The 19,692-nt window shown below is 46.7% G+C and overlaps 1 protein-coding gene across 2 annotated transcripts in view; it reads right to left on the bottom strand.

Annotated features, from left to right (window-relative positions):
* The window catches only part of KIF27 (kinesin family member 27), a 144,114-nt gene that overhangs the window by 8,090 nt on the left and 116,332 nt on the right, over window positions 1-19,692 (bottom strand). For both annotated transcript variants that reach the window (XM_077474864.1, XM_077474863.1), the window contains exons 15-17: window positions 14,349-14,555; window positions 8,556-8,754; window positions 58-213 (exon numbers count right to left, since the gene is read on the bottom strand). In XM_077474864.1, the coding sequence (XP_077330990.1) occupies window positions 58-213; window positions 8,556-8,754; window positions 14,349-14,555 (562 nt within the window). The remainder of the gene's footprint in view (window positions 1-57; window positions 214-8,555; window positions 8,755-14,348; window positions 14,556-19,692) is intronic.

Below are 19,692 nucleotides of genomic sequence, written 5' to 3'. Positions count from 1 at the left end.
CAAAAGACAACATATTGTACTGTTTAAGATGAAAAAGAAAGGAAAAATAAAACTTACTTTTAGAAGTGGTCACATTAGATTCTCCCACCAAGTCCCTCAGCCTTTTTCTCAATTCTCGGCTGGTAGTCTTGTAAAAGTAAAGCTCTTTTTCCAGCTCCTCAATCTTTGCTTCATATATTTTGGTGTTTTCTGCAGTGACTTCACTGTCGTTATCTATGGTAGAAGTATAAAATTGATCAACTATAGCAGGGCTCAAAATTTCAAGTCCTGAGCTACTAGCCAGGTCTCAAGGGTTACTCGCCACCAGTTGGCCCACCAACACTTACCCTGCCCTGCCCCTAATCAGCCACATTGTAGCCTCACCGTGCCCCAAATTGCAGCCTCACTGTGCCCCCATTGCAGCCTTATCGTGCCCCACTTTGTAGCCTTGCCGTGCCCCATCGCAGCCTTGCCAGGGCAGAGGAAGTGCGAGGGGTGGCCGGATCGTGACTGGAGTTAGAGGAAAGCCACAGGATCACCGAGCGGTAAAACACGCTGTAACAGCTTACATTGAAACGGTCTCTGCTCTGCTCACTCTCACACAGCCCCACCTCCTCCTAACCCTGCACCTGTAATTGACCGAATGCATCCCAGCATTGGACCCGTGTTCTATCTTTTACAGGAGCGGGGTTAGGAGGAGGCGGGGCCTTAAGAGTGAGCAGAGCGGAGATAGTTTCAATGCAAGTTGTTATAGCGTGTTTTACCGCTCAGTGATTCCTCGGCTCTCCTCTAACTCCATGCCCTCTTCCACCGGGAGAACAGCTCCCAGTCGCCCCCTAACTCCCAGGCAGCCCAGCTCCTCACCAGCCCTCATTTTCCACTTGCAAAATGTGAGTAGGCAAGTGGAGAATTTGAGGGCTGAACTCTAGTAGTATATAGAAAGCAGAGACAATACGAGTAAACTCTTGGAGGTGGACACAAGCTCATTTAGATGGGTGAGCTGCGGTGGCAGTTTGCAAAAATCTGCGATTTTCGCCGGTGGGCGTACACACAGTGTGTATGATTAGTCCTTGCTTGTACAAATAAATGACAGGTACCACCGCTGCCTACATGTAACTGCTCATCAGAGCTATTAAATTTGACTAGGGACTCTGACTGTCCCTGGATGCAAGCTGTTTGTGTACAGGAAAGACATTTCTGGCTGCACATAAACTGGCCAGTTTGTATGTGCCAATAGTACAGAGTACTGGTGTGCCCACAGGCAGTGCATAGACATCTCTAAATTCAGCATCCTAAACTCCTCAGATTACTCATCAAAATGAGCCCTTACTGTTGCAAAACCTGCCTAGCACTCAATACTGCTAGGTAGTCGTGAAACATCTAAATAAACAAACTGTAAACCAGGGGTATTGAATTAAAATACCTAAAATTTACTTTCAGCAGAGATCCGAATGACATTTTTGGGTAATGACCGAGATCCTTCACATCACAGCCCTCCCCTACTCACATCAGTGTCCTTAGTCCCCTGCACATCACAGTCCTACACTTTACATCACACTTTTCCCTTCACAGTAGTGTTCTCAAGCCTGTCTCATCACCCCCCTACCCCCTTGACTTCACACATCCCTTTTATTCATAGCAGTGTCCTCAACCATCTCTTCAAATCACTCCCCCTTTTCCTACAGTGCTATCCTCTGCACACATCCATTTTCACATCACCCCCTTTCTCTCCCCACAGTGTTCTTCCCCATTCAGATCAACCCCCCCTTCACAGCACTGCCCCTTCACATCTTCCTCTCCCCTCAGTACTACTCCCCTTCACATAACCCCAGCACTGTCCTCTATCCCCCTTTACACAGAAGGAAGCAAGAGACAGGACAGTCCTGGACTGAGGGCAGGGGGCACAGCAGCACTGGACAGAGGGTGGGAGCGAGAGCTGCCGATATAAACTTTTAAAAAGTCAACTCAGGCAGATCCTGCTCCTGCCACCCCTTCAGTGCTGCTGTGTTCCCACCCTCAGTCCAGAATTTTCCTGCCCCTCGCTATCAGTTTTGCTATGATAGTGAAAGGCAGCAAAGGCTGGAGAAGGAAATGGCTTCTCAATGATGCAATTGCAGTGGTCTGGATGGGACAGTAGCTCGGTCCACAGTACACTATTTAGCGATGCCTGCTGTAAATCAACATTTACAACAGAGGTTTTGGATGCATACATTTACAAATATATGTAAAAATTCATCCAAGGCAGATAAAGACCTTGAATGTGTATGTGCGCCAAATTTATTGCATCCAAAAGTGTCAGCCACTTGTAGCAATTTTTAGTCTTTAGCTTTGAAAAGTAACAGCAATCGCCATGGGGTGTCTGCCACCAGGCGCACTAGGTCTGCGTACCAGGGACGCTGGGGCCAATCTGGGGCAATCAGTATTACTAGAATCCCCCAGCCTCCACTCTGCGGAGCAGACGTGGTAACAGTTTCAGAGGAGGAAAGGCATAGATCAGCTGGTACTGGATCCCACGGAGCCACCAGCGCGTCTGACGCATCTGCCCAAGGATCTCTTGTCCTGTACACGAATCTTGGCACCTTCCAATTGAGACGGGAGGCCAGAAGATCCACGTCTGGTGTGCCCCATCGCAGGTACAGTAGCCCGAACACCTCCGGATGCAACGCCCATTCTCCTGGGTTCAGCATCTGGCGACTTAGGTAGTCCGCCTACCAGTTCTCCACTCCTAGGATGTAAATGGCCTACAGGGCCAGTACATGTCGCTCTGCCCACTGAAGGATGTGAGCGACCTGCCGCGTGGCGGCCAAGCTTCTTGTTCCTCCTTGGTGATTGACGTATGCCACCGCTGTGGCGTTGTCTAACTGGATCCTGATCGGACGCCCTCGAAGTCTTACCGACCATGTGGAGAGGCATAGCCTGATCGCTCTCAGCTCGAGCAGATTGATCGGCAACTTGGATTCCTCCACCGACCAGAGGCCCTGGGTCGACTGAACTCCCAGCACTCCACCCCAGCCGGTTAGGCTGGCGTCCGTTGTGATCACTGTCCATTTCAGAGGTAGGAATGACTTCCCGGACCGAAGTGCCGGGGACCTCAGCCACCAGAGCAGGGAATTCCTGACTAACTGGCTCACCTGAATCTGCTGATCCAGGGACAACAGGGATTTGTCCCACTTTGTCAAAATCTCCTTCTGCAAGACTCTGGTGTGAAACTGGGCATACGGTACTGCCTCGAAGGAGGCCACCATGAGTCCCAGGACTCGCATGCAGAAGCGTAGCGACAACCACCTGCGGTTCATCAGCAGTCTTACCGTGGCTCTGAGAGTCTGCAGCTTGTCTCAAGGGAGAAACACTCTCGCTTCCATGGAGTCCAGCAGTAAGCCTAGGTACTCCAAATGCTGAGTCGGTACAATCACCGACTTTTTTAAGTTCTACAGCCACCCAAATTCCTGCAGGGTCTGCATGGTGATCGCTATATCCTCCTCTAACTCTGAGGCAGAAGATGCTCTCAGGAGGAGATAGTCTAGGTAACCCACGAGCGCGATCCCGCGTTGCCGCAGCAACGCCAAAACAGTAGCCAATACCTTGGTAAAGACTCGGGGGGCTGATGCCAAACCAAAGGGGAGAGACACAAACTGGTAGTGGGCTTCCCCAACTGCAAATCGCAGAAACCTCTGATGCCGAAGGCATATGGGTATGTGCAGGTACGCATCCTGGATGTCCAAAGACGCCAGGGAGTACCCTTGATGGAGTTCAGCGACTACTGAGTAAACCGATTCCATTCTGAACCTTGTACTTTTACAAAGTAATTGAGGGCTTTTAGGTCCAAAATTGGATGTACCCCTTCCTTTTTGGGGACTACAAACAGGTTTGAGTAGAACACCTGGAAACGTTCTGATTCCGGAACAGGTACTATCATCCCGCAACTCAGCAGGTCCCTTACAGCCCCCAATAGGGCCTCCCGGCAAGCTGGGAGTACGGGTATGCTGGAGGGGAAGAATCTGTTTTGCGACCAAGAGAGGAACTCTATCTTGTAGCCTGAGGAAATCAGATCGCAGACCCATTGGTCGGACAGCCGAGAGGTCCACCAGGCTGCAAACTCCTTCATGTGGTAGCACTTTTGCTCGCAGGCTTGTTAGGCTTGCGGTTCCAGGGATGCTTTTGTCCTTCAGAGGATGTCCTGTCAGGCTGGGGACACTTAGCCAAAGCCCTGGGCGGACAAAAAAACCTCTCGTGAGTGGTAAATTAGGGCCCTTGCCTACAGCATGGCTCCTTAGCCTTCCTGGCCTGTGGGAGTAGTGTACTCTTACCCCCTGTGGCATTTTTAATAATGTCATCTAATGAGGGTCCAAAGAGCTGGTCGCCAAGGAAGGGAAGATCCTTCAGGGCTTTCTTAGATGCCTGGTCAGCTGACCAGCATTTGAGCCAAATCAGGCGCCTCAGCACCACTGCTGACACTGAAACCCTGGATAACAGAGGAAGGGTATCCAGGGCTGCGTCAGAAACGTGCTTAAGGCCTTGAACTAATTGGTCTGCTAGTTCCACACAGACAGGAGAAGCCTGTTGCTCTCCCAATTCATGGTGAAAAAGTTTTGCCCACTCAGTGAGTGTCTGAGAGTGCAGATGCCAGTACTGGTCGCATAGTTGACCCCACAACCGTAAACAAGGAACGAGCCACTGCCTCAGCCTTCCTGTCTGTGGGGTCCTTAAAGGCAGGAGTCCCCTCTACCGGGAGGAGCCGACCACTTTTGAGAAGGCTCTCCTCAAAGGAGTAACGCACCGCCATGTATTTGGGGACCAAAAAGCTCCATTGCGGTCGACCCCATTCCTTGTATATGAACTTATCGAAATAAGTCAGATACAGGAACACCTTAGGTGTACGGGCTGGCTTACGGGACTCAAAAAGGACCGCTACATCAGCAGAGGGATCTGCTGGCTCCTGAATTTTCAAGGTATTTTCAAGGTATTGTCGCGCACGGACCTGGAGGGGGACTCATCCTCACTGTCCGATCGGTCCTTGTCAGCGTCGTCTGAAAGAACAGAACAGGAATCACCAGCCTCGGCAGGGCCCGAGTCTGCGTCAGAACTCTCCCCGAAGGACGGGGGGGGGGGGGGGGGGGGCGCGGGGGCAGGGGTCATTTTTTACCACCTTTGCGCCCACGCACCGCCTCCATCTTGGCAACAAACTAATTAAGGACCGCCGACAAAGCGTCCAGAGGCACTGCACTGTCTGCAGGCGAACTGGTTGCAATTGCCTGGATTTCGGGGGAAGAAACACCAGTTTCTGAAGCCATGCTGACCCTAACCTGTCTGCCACCTGTTTGGGACTTAGGACAGTGATGGTCCCACCCTTCTAACTGCTGCTGGCCGGGGGGCTCTTTCCGCAAGACTCACCACCCTGACCGAGTTCTGCGCCGTCCAGCTAGGTGTGCCTGTGTCCTGTGTCAGCTCCCAGATGCATAGGAGACCACACCGCACTGTGCTGAGCTGTTCTGAATAGCGCTGAAACTGAAAAAGGTGTTCAGGCTTCAAGAAAATGACCACCGAACTTCCAGTATAAAGGACATAATCACAGGAAAAATGTCCGCCGGAACACAGGAAAATGGAGACAGAGCATGCTGCTCCCTGGTCACACCTAAAATGGCTGCCGAGCACTGTATACCCTGAAAGACAGTGAAAAAACAGGCAGAGAAATGGCGGTGAAACAGTGCTACAACGATCAACAGACACAGCCTCCAGACACCTCAGGGGAGAGACCTACACACATCCAGGGCACAGCTATCCAGCGCAGTCCCTGTCAGGTGAGAGCCCCCCCGGAGAGCCCCTGTCTATGGCACACATACCGCTCTGCAGCTCATGTAGCACCCCCCACAGGGAAGTGGGGGAAGGGAAGAAAGGGACAGGGAGAGAAGAGAGGGAGGTGAGGGACCCCCGAATTGACCTCCCAGGGAATGCCCAGTTGCTCAGCCCCACGAGGCAGGGAGGGCTGTACTTACCAGTCCTGAAGAGCTGGGAGACATTCCATCACAGACCCAATCTCCGATCAGTACGGGGTGGCTTCTGGACCGGCACACTGTGACGCAGACATCAGTAGCCGGTCATATGTGTGCCCCGGAGCATTACACTAACTGGTCGCCCCTGGAGCTGGGGGCATGCTGTGGCCAACCCAGCGTGGAGCTCTGGTCTGCAGACTGGCCAGGCTGGGAGGACTACAAGGATAAGAATATCCAGCCTGTCACCCAGCTGGCTGTTGATAGCAAATCACAGGATCTTTAATCTTGCGCAAAAAGCAAAACTTCTGCAGAAAAATCCACGGACCAATCGGTTCCTAGGTCCTTCTCCTTCACTAGGCAGAAAAAAAACTGAAGCTGCAGTAGCAGGGTGAGGGGTTGTTACCTAAGGGACCGCACCCTTGAGCGGAACTAGAAAGTTCTAGTTTTATTATCACATGTTAACATGTTATGCCTAGTCCCCTCCTGAAGGTGGCGTAACAACCCAAAGGTCTAAGAAAGGAGCTGTGTCAGTCGGTGAACATAAGAGAAATTTGTTTTACCCATAAAATGTTTCTTGGAGTATTTTGCAGGACACAGGATAGTATTCTGAAACACTGAGTTATACTACCACCTTCGGGAAATTGGACACTAGTAAGAAAAGCTGTATGGACAGCCCAGTATAACCCCTTCTCTGTTTAGCAGCATGTAAATGTAGAAGAGAGTCATAATACAGAGGAGAGGTACCCGTCTCCTGTAATGTACTCCAAGAAAAGGATTACAGGTAAAGCAAAAATCCTATTTTCTAATTCGTACATTACAGATGTTAACAAGGGCTGCTCAAGAGAGCCACACGTCTGAAGAACCTTACAACTGATACCAGCACTAAAGATGCCTAAAGATCCACCAGGCAAAACTTAAATCGGTTGTAACCCCTTACCTATACCCAATGAAGCGACTAGCCTTAGGTGATACACAGAGGTGGGACAAATCCTCCTACATAAATTTTACCTGTTTATTTGCAGCCAACTGAACTCTACATCCATGTAAAAATCGGAGATAAAAAGGATTTTTCACAGATTCACAATTCAGGGGGTGGAGAGCTGCAGTTACACACTGCACACAAGCTCTGAGAGCTGATTGGAGCTTCAAACAGGAACAGGGTTGTGGCTGTTAATCACAAACTGTGTGCTGGAGATCCCCCCTGTCACCTTTTTAGCTCTTGGCATCAGGAAAACTGGTCAGAAGTAGTGACCCTTACTGATAACAGAAGAATTAGACAGCAGAGGGAAATGACACTTAGTGTTTTGAAAGAAGCAAATAGACACTATAGAAATATGTGCTTTGTTCAGATTTCATATCTGAGGTTTACAACCACTTTAAAGCATATGTGAACAAAAGACCAGGAAAGACCAGGAAACCCACAATCCTGGACCTGTAATAGCACCACTGCCAGTAAAAACTTGATGGCCTTAATACCAAAAAGTACTGGATCCCGGGGGTCCAGCTCTCTAGAAAGAGAAGCGTTACAGGCAAAACGTTTCTTTGGATATGAGGCCCGGGTACCATTCAATTCGGCCAAAAAGACACTTTGAATGGATCCGGCTGCATGGCTAGCCCCAGCAAGGATTGCTCCAGGGGAGCTCAACACAGCACATCTTCAGTGTCTTAGACACTGGCGAAAAAACTGAGGTACTCCCAGTAGTGGGAGGGGTTATATAGGGAGTGCACTTTTTGTCTTAGGGCGTGCCAGTGTCCATCACCTGAAGGTGGCCTATGACCCACATATAACTCCTATGGCTCTGTGTCCCATGATGTATGATAAGAAAGGTTAATGCTTTCTGAGGCCAGGTTACTGTAAGGCAGCAGGGAGCCAGTTAACGTCCAAAGAGTTAGATTTTATGTAGGTGCAGGACAGAAAGGCAACAAGGTCAATGTGGATCTTGAGAAAATGGAGCATGCTCATTACGACTGCCATATAGGGGAATTGTGCAGGAGCAGAAGGGCTCAGAGCCTGCATAACTGCATGAAAAGCCACTCAAGCATCCATTGCAAAAAAAATTAAAAAATTGTGGCATCTCCCTTTCCACCATGGGATTGAAAGTGTTGTAGTCAGGACACCGCAGATTAACATTAACCACTTACGAAAGGCCAGGGATGTATGCAAGGATAAAAAAGCCCTGCTCACTGCAGACAAGGTCCATAGAAGGCCCTGTGTCACCACACTGGTACATCAGGGGATAGAGACACAGGATCTAGGGTACATGGCCTGCCGTCAGTCTTCACCCCTCCTGCAGGTATAACTCCTGAGCCTTCTTCAGGAATAGGGTTCTGCTAGATGGGTGTACTGTGGCTTTAGCAGAGTCCAATGCCAAAAGACATACTCACAAAGAAGGGGCACTTTCATTTCTCATCTGTGGGGAAAGTGTAGAAGCTGCGATTCCTGCCCACGGGAATGACAGTTCATACATGAGAAAGAAAAGCATGCAACACTGCCATATATCGTGCACAAATACCTATACCTGTACACGCACATAAGGAAATTAGGCTGGAAAAGCCTGAAATATTTATAACTGACAGCCAACATACCTTTAAAGTGCTGTAGAATAAGCTGCATCTTTTGTTCATGTTCCTTTTGTTGCTGAGTCATCCTCCTGTCAGTTTGCAGTGTAAGATGCTCCAAAGCAGACTCCAGCTCTCTCACTATATTTTCCTGCTCCGACACTTTCATATTTAGCTCTTGGCACTGCAGCTGCAGTTTCCGTTCAGTCTCTCGTAGAGTCACAACCTAAAAAAAAAAAAAGGTTTAGTATGTGCCAAACAGTTGCATTCACAAATTTGTGTGGAAAACCTGTACAGAAAAAAGGCTCCTTGAATCATCCCAACTTAACTGTAACTACTAGATGTGCACATTGTCAAGACATTTTTTACTTTACAGTACTTCTTCCTGTCCTTTCCGCAATCCAGCATTTTATCAGACTTCCTTTTCTGTCCAGCTCTGGGGGCTTTCTTCAGGTAGAAGATACTGGTTAAAAAAAAAGCAGGTTTTGGGAGCAAGGGAGACACAGGTGCAGCATACAGTCTGCTGTCAGCAGCCCGTCAAAATCAATGGCAGGCCAAAATACACGATGGCTGGACATTGTTCTGAGGGCTTTGGACCGTGTGCGTTCAGGCACGTATGCAAGTACTAGAAAACCATTAATTAGGCTTTCAGCAGATTTCCTGATGCCCACAAAGTGTTCTTCAACCCTTACCTAAAGAGATTAACAGCAGGGATGTCTGTAGCTTTGACAAATTCAGTACCAGCCCATAATACTGCTTCATTGCTAGGTCAATTTTTAGTGCTGCAATAGTTTGACTTGACAGTTACTTTGTTATGAAACACTGGACTAAGATTCATTTTATACCATTTTTTGAGACTGATAGAGCATTCTCTTGGTGATATTTAATAACTACTGTTTGTTTTTACAATATAAAAAGGGAAAAAGATCAAGAGTGCTGAAAAAAACAAAAAACAGCTGCCCATACTTTCTGACTTAAAACATAGCAAACATACCAAAACAGTAGGAAAACTCCCAAAGGGCTCCTTTTTATAAAGTAAGCAGGCAAATAGTAGTGGTAATTGCACATCCTATGATACACATCACTTTGTCACTACTGGGGGTTGGTGACTGGGCATGCAGGCCCTAAATGCTGCATTGTGGAGGGACAGGGACCTCCCCCAGTACCTGGTAGTGCCAGTAGCAGGTATTTGGCTGTAAAGATGACTTTTGGTGCCAAGATGAGCCTAGTAAATGTTGTGGAGGGAGATGTTGAGTTTTACATTTTTTGGTAGTATTGCATTACAGCCAAAATTATATAGTAAGTCACTACAAAAAAAAAAATTTGTTTAAAGTGGAACTAAACCCTTCTATCCTTTTCAGCCATGGAAGCTGCCATCCTAGCTTCTGTCTAACTGTCAACTGCCATGATGCTGGACATCATTTATGACACCAGCTATTTGACAGTTGAGAGCAAAATCAAATTATTATTATTATACAGGATTTATGTAGCACCAACAGTTTACGCAGCACTTCACAACGTATAGGGGGAAAGTACAATTACAACACAGGGGTCTCAAGCTGGTGGCCCTCCAGATGTTGCAGAACTACAATTCCCACGAGGCATTGCAAGGCTGACAGTTACAAGCATGATTCTCATAGGTAAAGGAATAATGGGACTTATTTGCGGAGGATGAGCTGATGGAGGTGACTCGGGTACAGTTCCTAGGTGGAGGTGGGGTAGGCTTCACTGAATAAGTGAGTTTTAAGGGGTCACCTAAAGATGAAGAGGGTAGGGGCTGACTGGATACACTGGGGCAGGGAGTTCCAGAGGATGGAAGAAGCTCTGGAGAAGTCCTGGAGGTGGGCATGGGGGAAGGTAGCAAGGGAGCTCTAGAGCAGGAGGTTTTGGGAGGAGCGGTGCGTACAATTTGGGCGATATCTGCAGAGGAGGTTGGTAATATAGCTTGGGGACGATGTTGTGGATGGCCTTATATGTTGTGGTTAGCATTTAGAATTTTATACAGTGGGGTAGGGGAAGCCAGTGAAGGGACTGGCAGAGAGGAGCAGTCACAGATTGATTAGTAAGGTGTATTAGCCTAGCAGCAGCATTTATAATAGACTGAAGGGGGGATAGCCTGTGTAAAGGTAGGCCAGTGAGGAGAGAGTTGCAGTAGACAAGGCAGGAAATAACCAAGAAGTGAATAAGTTGTTTTGTGGTGTTGTTAGTCCGGAAGGGGCAAATTCTGGAGGTGTTGAAGAAGTTAAGGCAAAAAGAGGTAGCCTGTGATTGTATGTGGGGGCCGTAGGAGAGGTCAGAGTCTAGGATTACACTCAGCACCTTGGCATGTGTGGAGGGACCAATGGTTGTGCCGTTAATCTCAATGGTAAAGTGATAGGGGAGGGGATCAGGAAGAAGGAAATATTACAAGCTCAGTTTTAGACAGAGTTTGAGGAAGTGGTGTGACTTCCATACTGATATGTCGCACAGTAAGTTTGTGATACGTAAGCAGATTGTGGGGGTGAGTTAAGGAGTGGAGAGATAGATTTGGGTGTCATCAGCATAGAGGTGGTCTTGGAAGCCATGGGAGGTTATCAACTGGCCCAGGGAAGAGGTATAGAGAGAAAATAGGAGGGGCCCAAGGATGGAGCCTTGGGGTACCCCAACAGAAAGAGGAAGAGAAGATGGTGTTGTATGTGACACTGAAAGTGCGCTGAGATAGGTAGAACCATCAGGAAAGAGCAGAATCACAGAGGCCAAGGAAGTGGAGTTTGTTGAGGAGGAGTGGGTGGTCAACGGTGTTGAAGGAAGCAGAAAGGTCCAGGAGTATGAGTATGGAGTACTGGCCGTTGGTTTTAGCAGTTAGTAGGTTGTTGGCGACTTTTAGCAGGGCAGTTTCAGTGGAATGTTGTGGGCAGAAGCCAGACTGTAGGTGATTGAAAAGGTTGTCAGTGACGTAGGAGCTCATATGGTTGTGGACAAGGTGTTCAAGAAGCTTGGAGGCAAACTGGAGCAGGGAGATGGGTCTTAAGTTATTTACACAGGTGGGGTCCAGTGACGGGTTTTTTAAGTATGGGGGTAACCAATGCATGTTTTAGCAGGGAAGGAAAGGTTTAGGATAGAGCAGGAAGGTGGTTGCAGTAATTGGGAGGGGACAGGGTCCAGGGAACATGTGATGAGGTAGGCTGTAGAAAGGAGTTTGGCAACTTTCTCAGTGGTAACAAGGATAAAAGAGGAAAGTATTTAGTGCAGTGTTGGAACTGGTGTGTTGGTTTGGGGAGGAAGCTGGGCGCTGGATATCTCATCACAAATTGTGTCGATTTTGTTTTTGAAATGATTGTCAATCTCCTGGGCAGTAAGCAAATTGGTGGGTGAAGTAAGAAATTAAGGGTAGAAAAATGTTAACGAGATTTGAATGAGAGGTTTTGATGAGAGTGTTGTAGTAGGTTGGTTAAGCAGAGTGGAGGCAGGAGTTGTATTTGAGAAGGGCAGATTTGTAGGGATTTCGTTTTACCCACACTCGCTCAAGGGCACGGCTGAGTCTCTTGAGACTTCTAGTGTCCTCTGTTTGCCAGGGTTAAAGCAGGCAAGGCCTGGTTCTGCATGTGGAAAAAGGAGCCAGTGTGTCCAGGGAGGATGATAGTATGTTGTTGTAGACAGAAGTGGGCAGGTCTGGGCAGGACAAGGGTGCAATTTTATCATAAATTCAGATTGAAGAAGGGAAGGATTGAGGTGGCGAAGGTTCCTGCGAGTAACTGTTTGCAGGTTGATGGCATGGGAGGTAGAAGACAGTGTGAAACAGATTGTGAAAGTTGTGATCAGAGAGAGGAAAGGGGGTGTTAGAGAGGTTGCAGGGAGTGCAGAGGTGGGAGAATACGAGGTCGAGAGTGTTGATTTGTGTCCATTGTGTTAGGTTAAAATAGGAGGTTAAGTTGAGAAGTGGTTGAAGTATAAACACCTATTGGCATGTTAAAGTCACAAATATGACGGTGGGTATTTCAGAGGAAAGAAAGTAGGGGTAGCCAAGTAAAGAAGTCTTTGAGAAAGCGTGACACTGGAGAAAAAAGATGAATGCAGTGCACAAAAGAACAGAGGGAAAGAGAGGGAAGTATAGGGAGAGCCTGGAAGGTGCTTTGTGGGGAGAGAAGTCCAACTCCACCTCCTTTTCATCCGCTGGGTCTGTCTGGGTTAGTGAGTCCAGAGGAGGCCACCATGGGAGAGGGCAGCTGGAGAGGCAGTGTCGGATTCCTAGAGCCAGGTTTCAGGAATAGCAAGTAGATTGAGGGAGTTGGAGAGGAAAAGGTCACTGACAGTGGCAAGTTTGTTAGCGGCTGAGTGGGCATTCCAGAGGGCACACTCGTGGCATCATGGGAATTGAGATAAGAGAGTAGGGGTTATGGCTACTGTCAGAGAAGGTACACTGCCAATTCTGGGGATGAGTGTTGGATGGAGGGATATCCCCAGACATTAGGAGTAGTAGGAGGGTGAGGGCGGTAAGGTGGGAGTGGGATTTATATGAGGGCAGGTGCTGCAGTGAAATGGAAGTGGTGACATTGTGTGGGCTCAGAATGAGCACAAGGTAATAAGTGCAGAAATATTGAGAGGGCAAAAGTGAGGGAGATATGTACAGGTTGTGGGGTGGAGTGTTAAGAAATGAGAGTTTGAGGCTAGAGAACGTTATTGTAAAGAAGATGATTAGCATGAGCATGAAGTGGCAAGGCGTCCCAAGAGTTGAACTGAATTTATACTGGGATGGGGGAGGTTAAAATGTGTACATTTAAGAGATAATAAAAAAGGCACATGGTGAAAGTGGGGGTTTTCTGGCCTAAACAGAGGGCGAAGTAAGAGGGAGACAGCAAAATAAGGCTAGGTGTTTGATCTTGGCCAAGACTTCCAAAAAAAAAAAAAAAAAACAAGTACAAAACAAGTTTCAAAGTGTTAGCAAGGCAGAAGTTGAGTTCAGACATGCAATGTAGCCCAGTGTTTAAGAGAAGAGTTTAGTCAGTGGCTACCAATAGTTACAGAGAGGCAGATGTGGATTGCAGACAGGCAAAGTGGCTTTTGTGTTGCAGGGAACAGTGTAAGCAGTTACATGTGTTTACAGCTAGGCAGATGTGGATTGCAGACAGCCATGGACTCCAGCTGCTGTCTCAGCCAATGAGGAGGCAGAGTCCTGGGACAGCCGAGACTATCATGAACATCTCTGGATCGGAGGGAGCTTAGGTAAGGATTGGGAAAGGGGGAGCGCTGCACATAGAAAGTTTTTACCTACATGCATAGGTAAAAAAACATCCAGCCTTTAGAATTACTTGAAGTATGTTTCTGGTAAACAGAAGCAGGTAAATGTACATAAAATAACACAGAAAGTTTGCAGAATTTTAAAAATTGTGAAGTCATTTTCTATTAATCCTATATGTCGTGGATCTGCAAGTTTCATTTGTACAGAATACATTATTAATCCCAAAGTGGAATTTGGAAATTGGTGCGACGCAGCCACAATCAAAGACAACACAAGATCACAATAAAGAACAGAAGACGATACAAAAATACAACAAAATTACCAATAACAGCCATTAGCATAAAAAACAAAAACAAATTAAAACTACACTACAAATAAAACCATCCATAAAATTAAAATATAACACAGAATAAATAAAGAGAGTAAAATGAGTAAATGCATTTGTTTTCTGTGGCAGTTTGGTTGTCATTAGGAGATGGGTCAGGATGCATTTAGAATACATCTGGATATGACATAAAACCACCAAAGTATGTGTAGCATCACTTAGTCTTTTTTCAAGAAGCTTTAAATAATGCTATTGCGCAACAGTTACTAGCTCTTACCTTTTTGAAGTACTTGGCAAGGATAGATTTTGTCTCAGCAGCAGAAAAGGAGCGGAACTTTTCAATGACGTTGTTTTCACTCTGTGTGAGGATTTGAGAGGACTCTTTTAAGACCTGTTGTCGGCTTTGAATGCATTCATTTTTATACTCAATGGCAGCCTCCAAGGCATCTATCCCTTCTTCCAACTGGAACAAGATGTGCTCTTCCTGCGGAAACAAGTACCTACATCAGGCACTCAGCAGTGTTTCTACTGTGCAGTAGACTCATTTGTTCACTTCCATTTTCACAAGAAACTGACAAAACAGATTTTCAGGGAATTCTACAAATATATTAAAAGCTTGCCCTCTGTGTTCTGAGAGACAAGTCAGAATTAGAGGACCACTATAAAGAAACATATTGTATTCTGGTAATTCTATGGGAACAATACAGGTAATAGTAGCGTTCAGCATATACATTTTTTTTATTTTTTTTTACTTTCATATGCCTTTATATAATTGTTTCCACTTTTGCATGCAGGCCATGTAGTCCTGGAAAGGTGACAGAGTTGAGACAAACCATGCGTGCTTATAACTAGGGTTGCTATAAATCAATGTTTTGTTTTAAATATTGTATCCAAGAATAGGAAAAAGGGGGGGGCAGGGGATTTTTTTACGGTACACTATATAAAGAGACAGAGATTTCTTAAAAAAGAATTCATAGCTTTAATGTTGGAAATATGTTAAAATTATTTTGGAAAAACCAAAATAGCAAAAATATAATAGCAAATACACTTTTTATACAAAAAATTACATGACACAAAGTATAGGGGATCCTGAAAATGTTAGTTGCTGAGAATGATCATGTATCCTTGTATCCATGTATACATGATCATTCTCAGCAACTAACATTTTCAGGATCCCCTATACTTTGTGTCATGTAATTTTTTGTATAAAAAGTGTATTTGCTATTATATTTTTGCTATTTTGGTTTTTCCAAAATAATTTTAACATATTTCCAACATTAAAGCTATGAATTCTTTTTTAAGAAATCTCTGTCTCTTTATATAGTGTACCGTAAAAAAATCCCCTGCCCCCCCCTTTTTCCTATTCCTGGATACAATATTTATAGAATTATTAGGGGATGAGGTACCTTTAACAGTAATGTGTCTCTGGGATAGTGTGGACCAACTTATTTCTAATGTTTTGTTTTGTTTTTTGTTTTTTAAAGAAAAAAAAAAAATCAGATATCTTTTTTATTTTTATTTAAATCAGATTTGTTTGAATTAAATCAGTTTTTTTTTTTTATTAAAATTGATTTTTTACATTTTTTTATCAAATTTATTTTAATAAAATGCTTTTGGAGTAAACATCTATCCAAAAATAGTTTTCTATTTAAGATACATTAATAATTTTATTCAGCATGAAATTGAGCTTAGTTATGTAGCATGAGGCTGTATATTCTGCAATATTTACATTTTTGGTAAACTCCTTTAACCACTTGTCTACTGGGCACTTAAACACCCCTCCTGCCCAGACCAATTTTCAGCTTTCGGTGCTCTCACACTTTGAATGACAATTACTCAGTCATGTAACACTGTGCCCAAATGAATTTTTTGTCCTTTTTTCCCACAAATAGAGCTTTCTTTTGGTGGTATTTGATCACCTCTGGGGTTTTTATTTTTTGCGCTATAAATGAAAAAAAGACCGAAAATTTTGAAAAAAAAACGCATATTTCTTTGTTTCTGTGACAAAATTATGCAAATTATAAATTTTTCTTCAGAAATTTTGGCGACAATTTATACTGCTACATGTCTTTGGTAAAAAATAACCCAAATTAGTGGATATTATTTGGTCTTTGTGAAAGTTAGAGAGCCTACAAGCTATGGTGCGAATCATTCAAAATTGAAAACATCTGTACTGGCGGCCTATCTTATTTCTTGTGACCCGAACAAGCCAGGAAAGTACAAATACCTCCCAAATTACCCCTTTTTTGAAAGTAGACATTCCAAGGTATTTAGTAAGCGATTGTGGCGTAACTAGAACCTTCAGGGCCCCCATGCAAGAAACCATGAAGGGCCCCCCTGAACCCCAGCCAGGACCCTTCCCTCCGAGTCAGGCGGTGGAACTCCAGGGCGTGGTCACATGTATGACCTTTGTGAGCCCTGTAGTTCCACCACTGGTATCAGTAGTTTTTATTTAATTTATTTTTTTACATTTTTAGGTGCCCCATTGGGGGACTGTCCTTAGGCAGGATGGGGTCCCCGTCCCCAGAAGAGATGAGGTCCTTTTCTCCAGGGCAGATGAAGTGGAGGGGGGCTGGCAGACAAGCCTGCAGTGTCCTCCGGGGGGCTCTCATAGGGCTGCACTGCATCTGTGTGCTTAAAGTTTGTTTACCCGGGAGAAGTATGCAGTGCAGTGTGGGCCGGTCTCGGGGGGGGGGGGGGGGGGCGAGACTCTGGCTGGGGAGAACAGACATCGGACTGAGCGGCAATGCATGGAGCAGGAGAGGGGTACTCTCAGGAGCCGGCCGAGGACACAGGTCATGTGGGGAATGCACAACTAAAGAGCAGCCATAGCTATAGTCGAGCATGGAGCTCTGCTAGTCATCCTCCACCTCCAGCCACCTGTGTGCATGGTGTACTGGTACCTCTAGCTGCCTATGCTGCTCCCCGGCCATATGTAGAGGGAGCTGCATGGGCCCCCTGCATCACAGGGCCCAGTTGCGGTCGCGACTGCTGCACCCCCTATAGTTACGCCCCTGGTAAGAGACATGGTGAGGTTTTTGATGTTGTCATTTTTTCCCACAATTCTTTGCAAAATTAAGATTTTTTTTTTCCACCAAATTGTCATTGTAATAGGTTATTTCTCTCACATGGCATGTGTATACCACAAATGACACCCCATATTCAATTCTGCTACTCCTCCTGAGTATTACGATACCACATGTGGGACTTTTTCCCAGCCTGGCCACTTAGAGATGCCCAACATGCAGGGAGCGCCATCACGTATTCTAGGAGCATAAATTACACATCTAAATTGTTGACTACCTATTACGCTTTTGAAGGCCCTGGAGTACCAGGACAATGACACGTGACACTGACGTGGCACTGATACATGGCACTGATGACAGATGGCATTAATACGTGGCACTGATGACAGATGGCACTAATTGGCACTGATGACACCTGACACTGATGACAGATGGCACTAATACGTGGCACTGATGACATGTGACACTGACAGGTGGCACTGGGGATACATGGCACTAGGGACAGGTGGCACTGGGGACATGTTGGCACTAGGGACGGGTGGCACGGATAGGTGGCACTGGGGACAGGTGGTACTGGGAACAGATGGCACTGATAGGTGGCACAGGGGACAGATGGCACTGATAGGTGGCACTGGGGACAGGTGGGCATGTGTGTGTGTGTGTGTGTGTGTGTGTGTGTATATGTGTGTGTGTGTACACTCACTGTCAGTCGCTGCAGCTGCAGCACGGAGGCTCTCCCTCCTCACACGCTGTCTCTGTGTGAGGAGGGGAGCCGGCGATGAGAGATGATCTCATATGTTTACATAGCTAGCAAAAGAGCAGAAGATAGCGGAGGAGTCTGGCGAGAAGACCCCCGAAGACGGAAGAAGACCCCTGGAGCTGTGCAATAAACTATTTTAACCCTTGTGTGTTGTGTTTTTGTTTTTTTTTTACTTTTTTTTCACAGGTGAATGGGTAGGGGTACATTGTACCCCATACTCATTCACATAGGGTGGGGGGGCCGGGATCCGGGGGCCCCCTTATTAAAGGGGGCTCAGGGATTCCGATAAGCCCCTGCCCGCAGCCCCCGACAACCAACGGCCAGGGTTGTCGGGAGGAGGCCCTTGTCCGCGGCCCCCCCTTCCCCAAGGCACTCCCCATGTTGAGGGCACGCAGCCTGGTATGGCTCAGGAGGGGGGGGGGGCGCTCGCTCGTCCCCACCCCCTTTCCTGGCCGGCCGGGTAGCGTGCTCGGATAAGGGTCTGATATGGACCTAGGGGGGACCCCCACGCCGATTTTTCGGGCGTAGGGATTCCCCTTTAAGTCCATACCAGGTGACGGGGCCAGCGACGCCTCCTTCGCTGGCCCCGGCTACCTGGAGCCGCGCTCAAAATGAGCGGACTTTTCTCCGGATGGGAAAAGTCTGTTCATTTCAAAAGTACGGACTGACACACACACGGCCGTACTGTCCGCCGAAATGCGAGTCCGGCGGACAGATTGGAGTGCAAAAATACTTTCTTAGTCTGCCAGAGCCTACACACGGGCGGATTGTTCGGCGGACTTGAGTCCGCCGGACTTTTCCACCGGATTGTTTGATCGTGTGTACGAGGCCTAAGATTTGCTGTACATGCCATTTCTCAGCTTCTTACCAGGAAAAGACCTGCATATATGGAAGCAGCCCCAGTCCAAAAAATAAGAGTCAAAATTCACTTATTGATGTTGTGGTAAAAGACAGCCAACACATTTTGGGGGTCAAAGGAACTCCCCCTTTATCAGGGCTTCAGTTAAAAATTAGAACCTTGAGTGGACTCAAAATTGGGCTTTCCTGTTTGAATCTGTGCAGGGAAGCTGGATCAGAATTCCTGGCCAGAAGTATCTGCATCAGCAGTCAAAATAAGAAGCTACTCAAGGCTCTCATTTTTAACTGAAGCCCTGATACAGGGGGAGTTTCTTTGACCGGCGAACATGTTGGCTGTTATTTTAACACAACACAACATCAATAAATTTATTTTTGGTCTGGCGCTCCTTCCATACATGCACGTCTTTGCTGGAGTACCCACAGTGGGGTAGCCTTGCCTGTTATGAGCAGCCTAACCTGAGCCAGTGGGCTCTTTAAATCTTCCTTTGCCTTCTCACTACCTTGTTTAACAGCTTGCCGACCAGTGCACGACGATGTAAGTTGGCACAATTGCACGGCTGCGCAAATGGGCGCACCTGTACGTCCCCTTTAAAACGCTGGCTAGTGGGCACGGGTCCCGCGGACTCTATGTCCACCGGTGGCCCGTGATCATGACGCGGAGAGGAAAAACGGGGAGATTCCTATGTAAACAAGGCATTTCCCTGTTCTGCCTAGCAACATGACAGGGATCTACTGCTCCCAGTGATCAGGAGCAGTGATCTTTGTCATGTTCTAGTGAGCCCATCCCCCCTACAGGTAGAACACAGTGAGGGAATACAGCTAATCCCTTGATCGCCCCTAGTGTTTAACTCCTTCCATGCCAGTGACATTTACACAATAATCAGTGCATTTTTATAGCACTGATCGCTGTATAAATGTCACTGGTTCCAAAATAGTGCCAAAAGTGTCCGCCACAATGTCACAGTCACGATAAAAAT

The sequence above is a fragment of the Lithobates pipiens genome, unplaced genomic scaffold, assembly GCF_037356315.1.
Source record: "Lithobates pipiens isolate NorthernLeopardFrog02 unplaced genomic scaffold, aLitPip1_a1.2 Scaffold_13, whole genome shotgun sequence".
Taxonomy (NCBI): Eukaryota; Metazoa; Chordata; class Amphibia; order Anura; family Ranidae; genus Lithobates; species Lithobates pipiens.
Note: the sequence above shows the minus strand (reverse complement) of the source record. Positions and strands in the feature narration are given on the sequence as shown.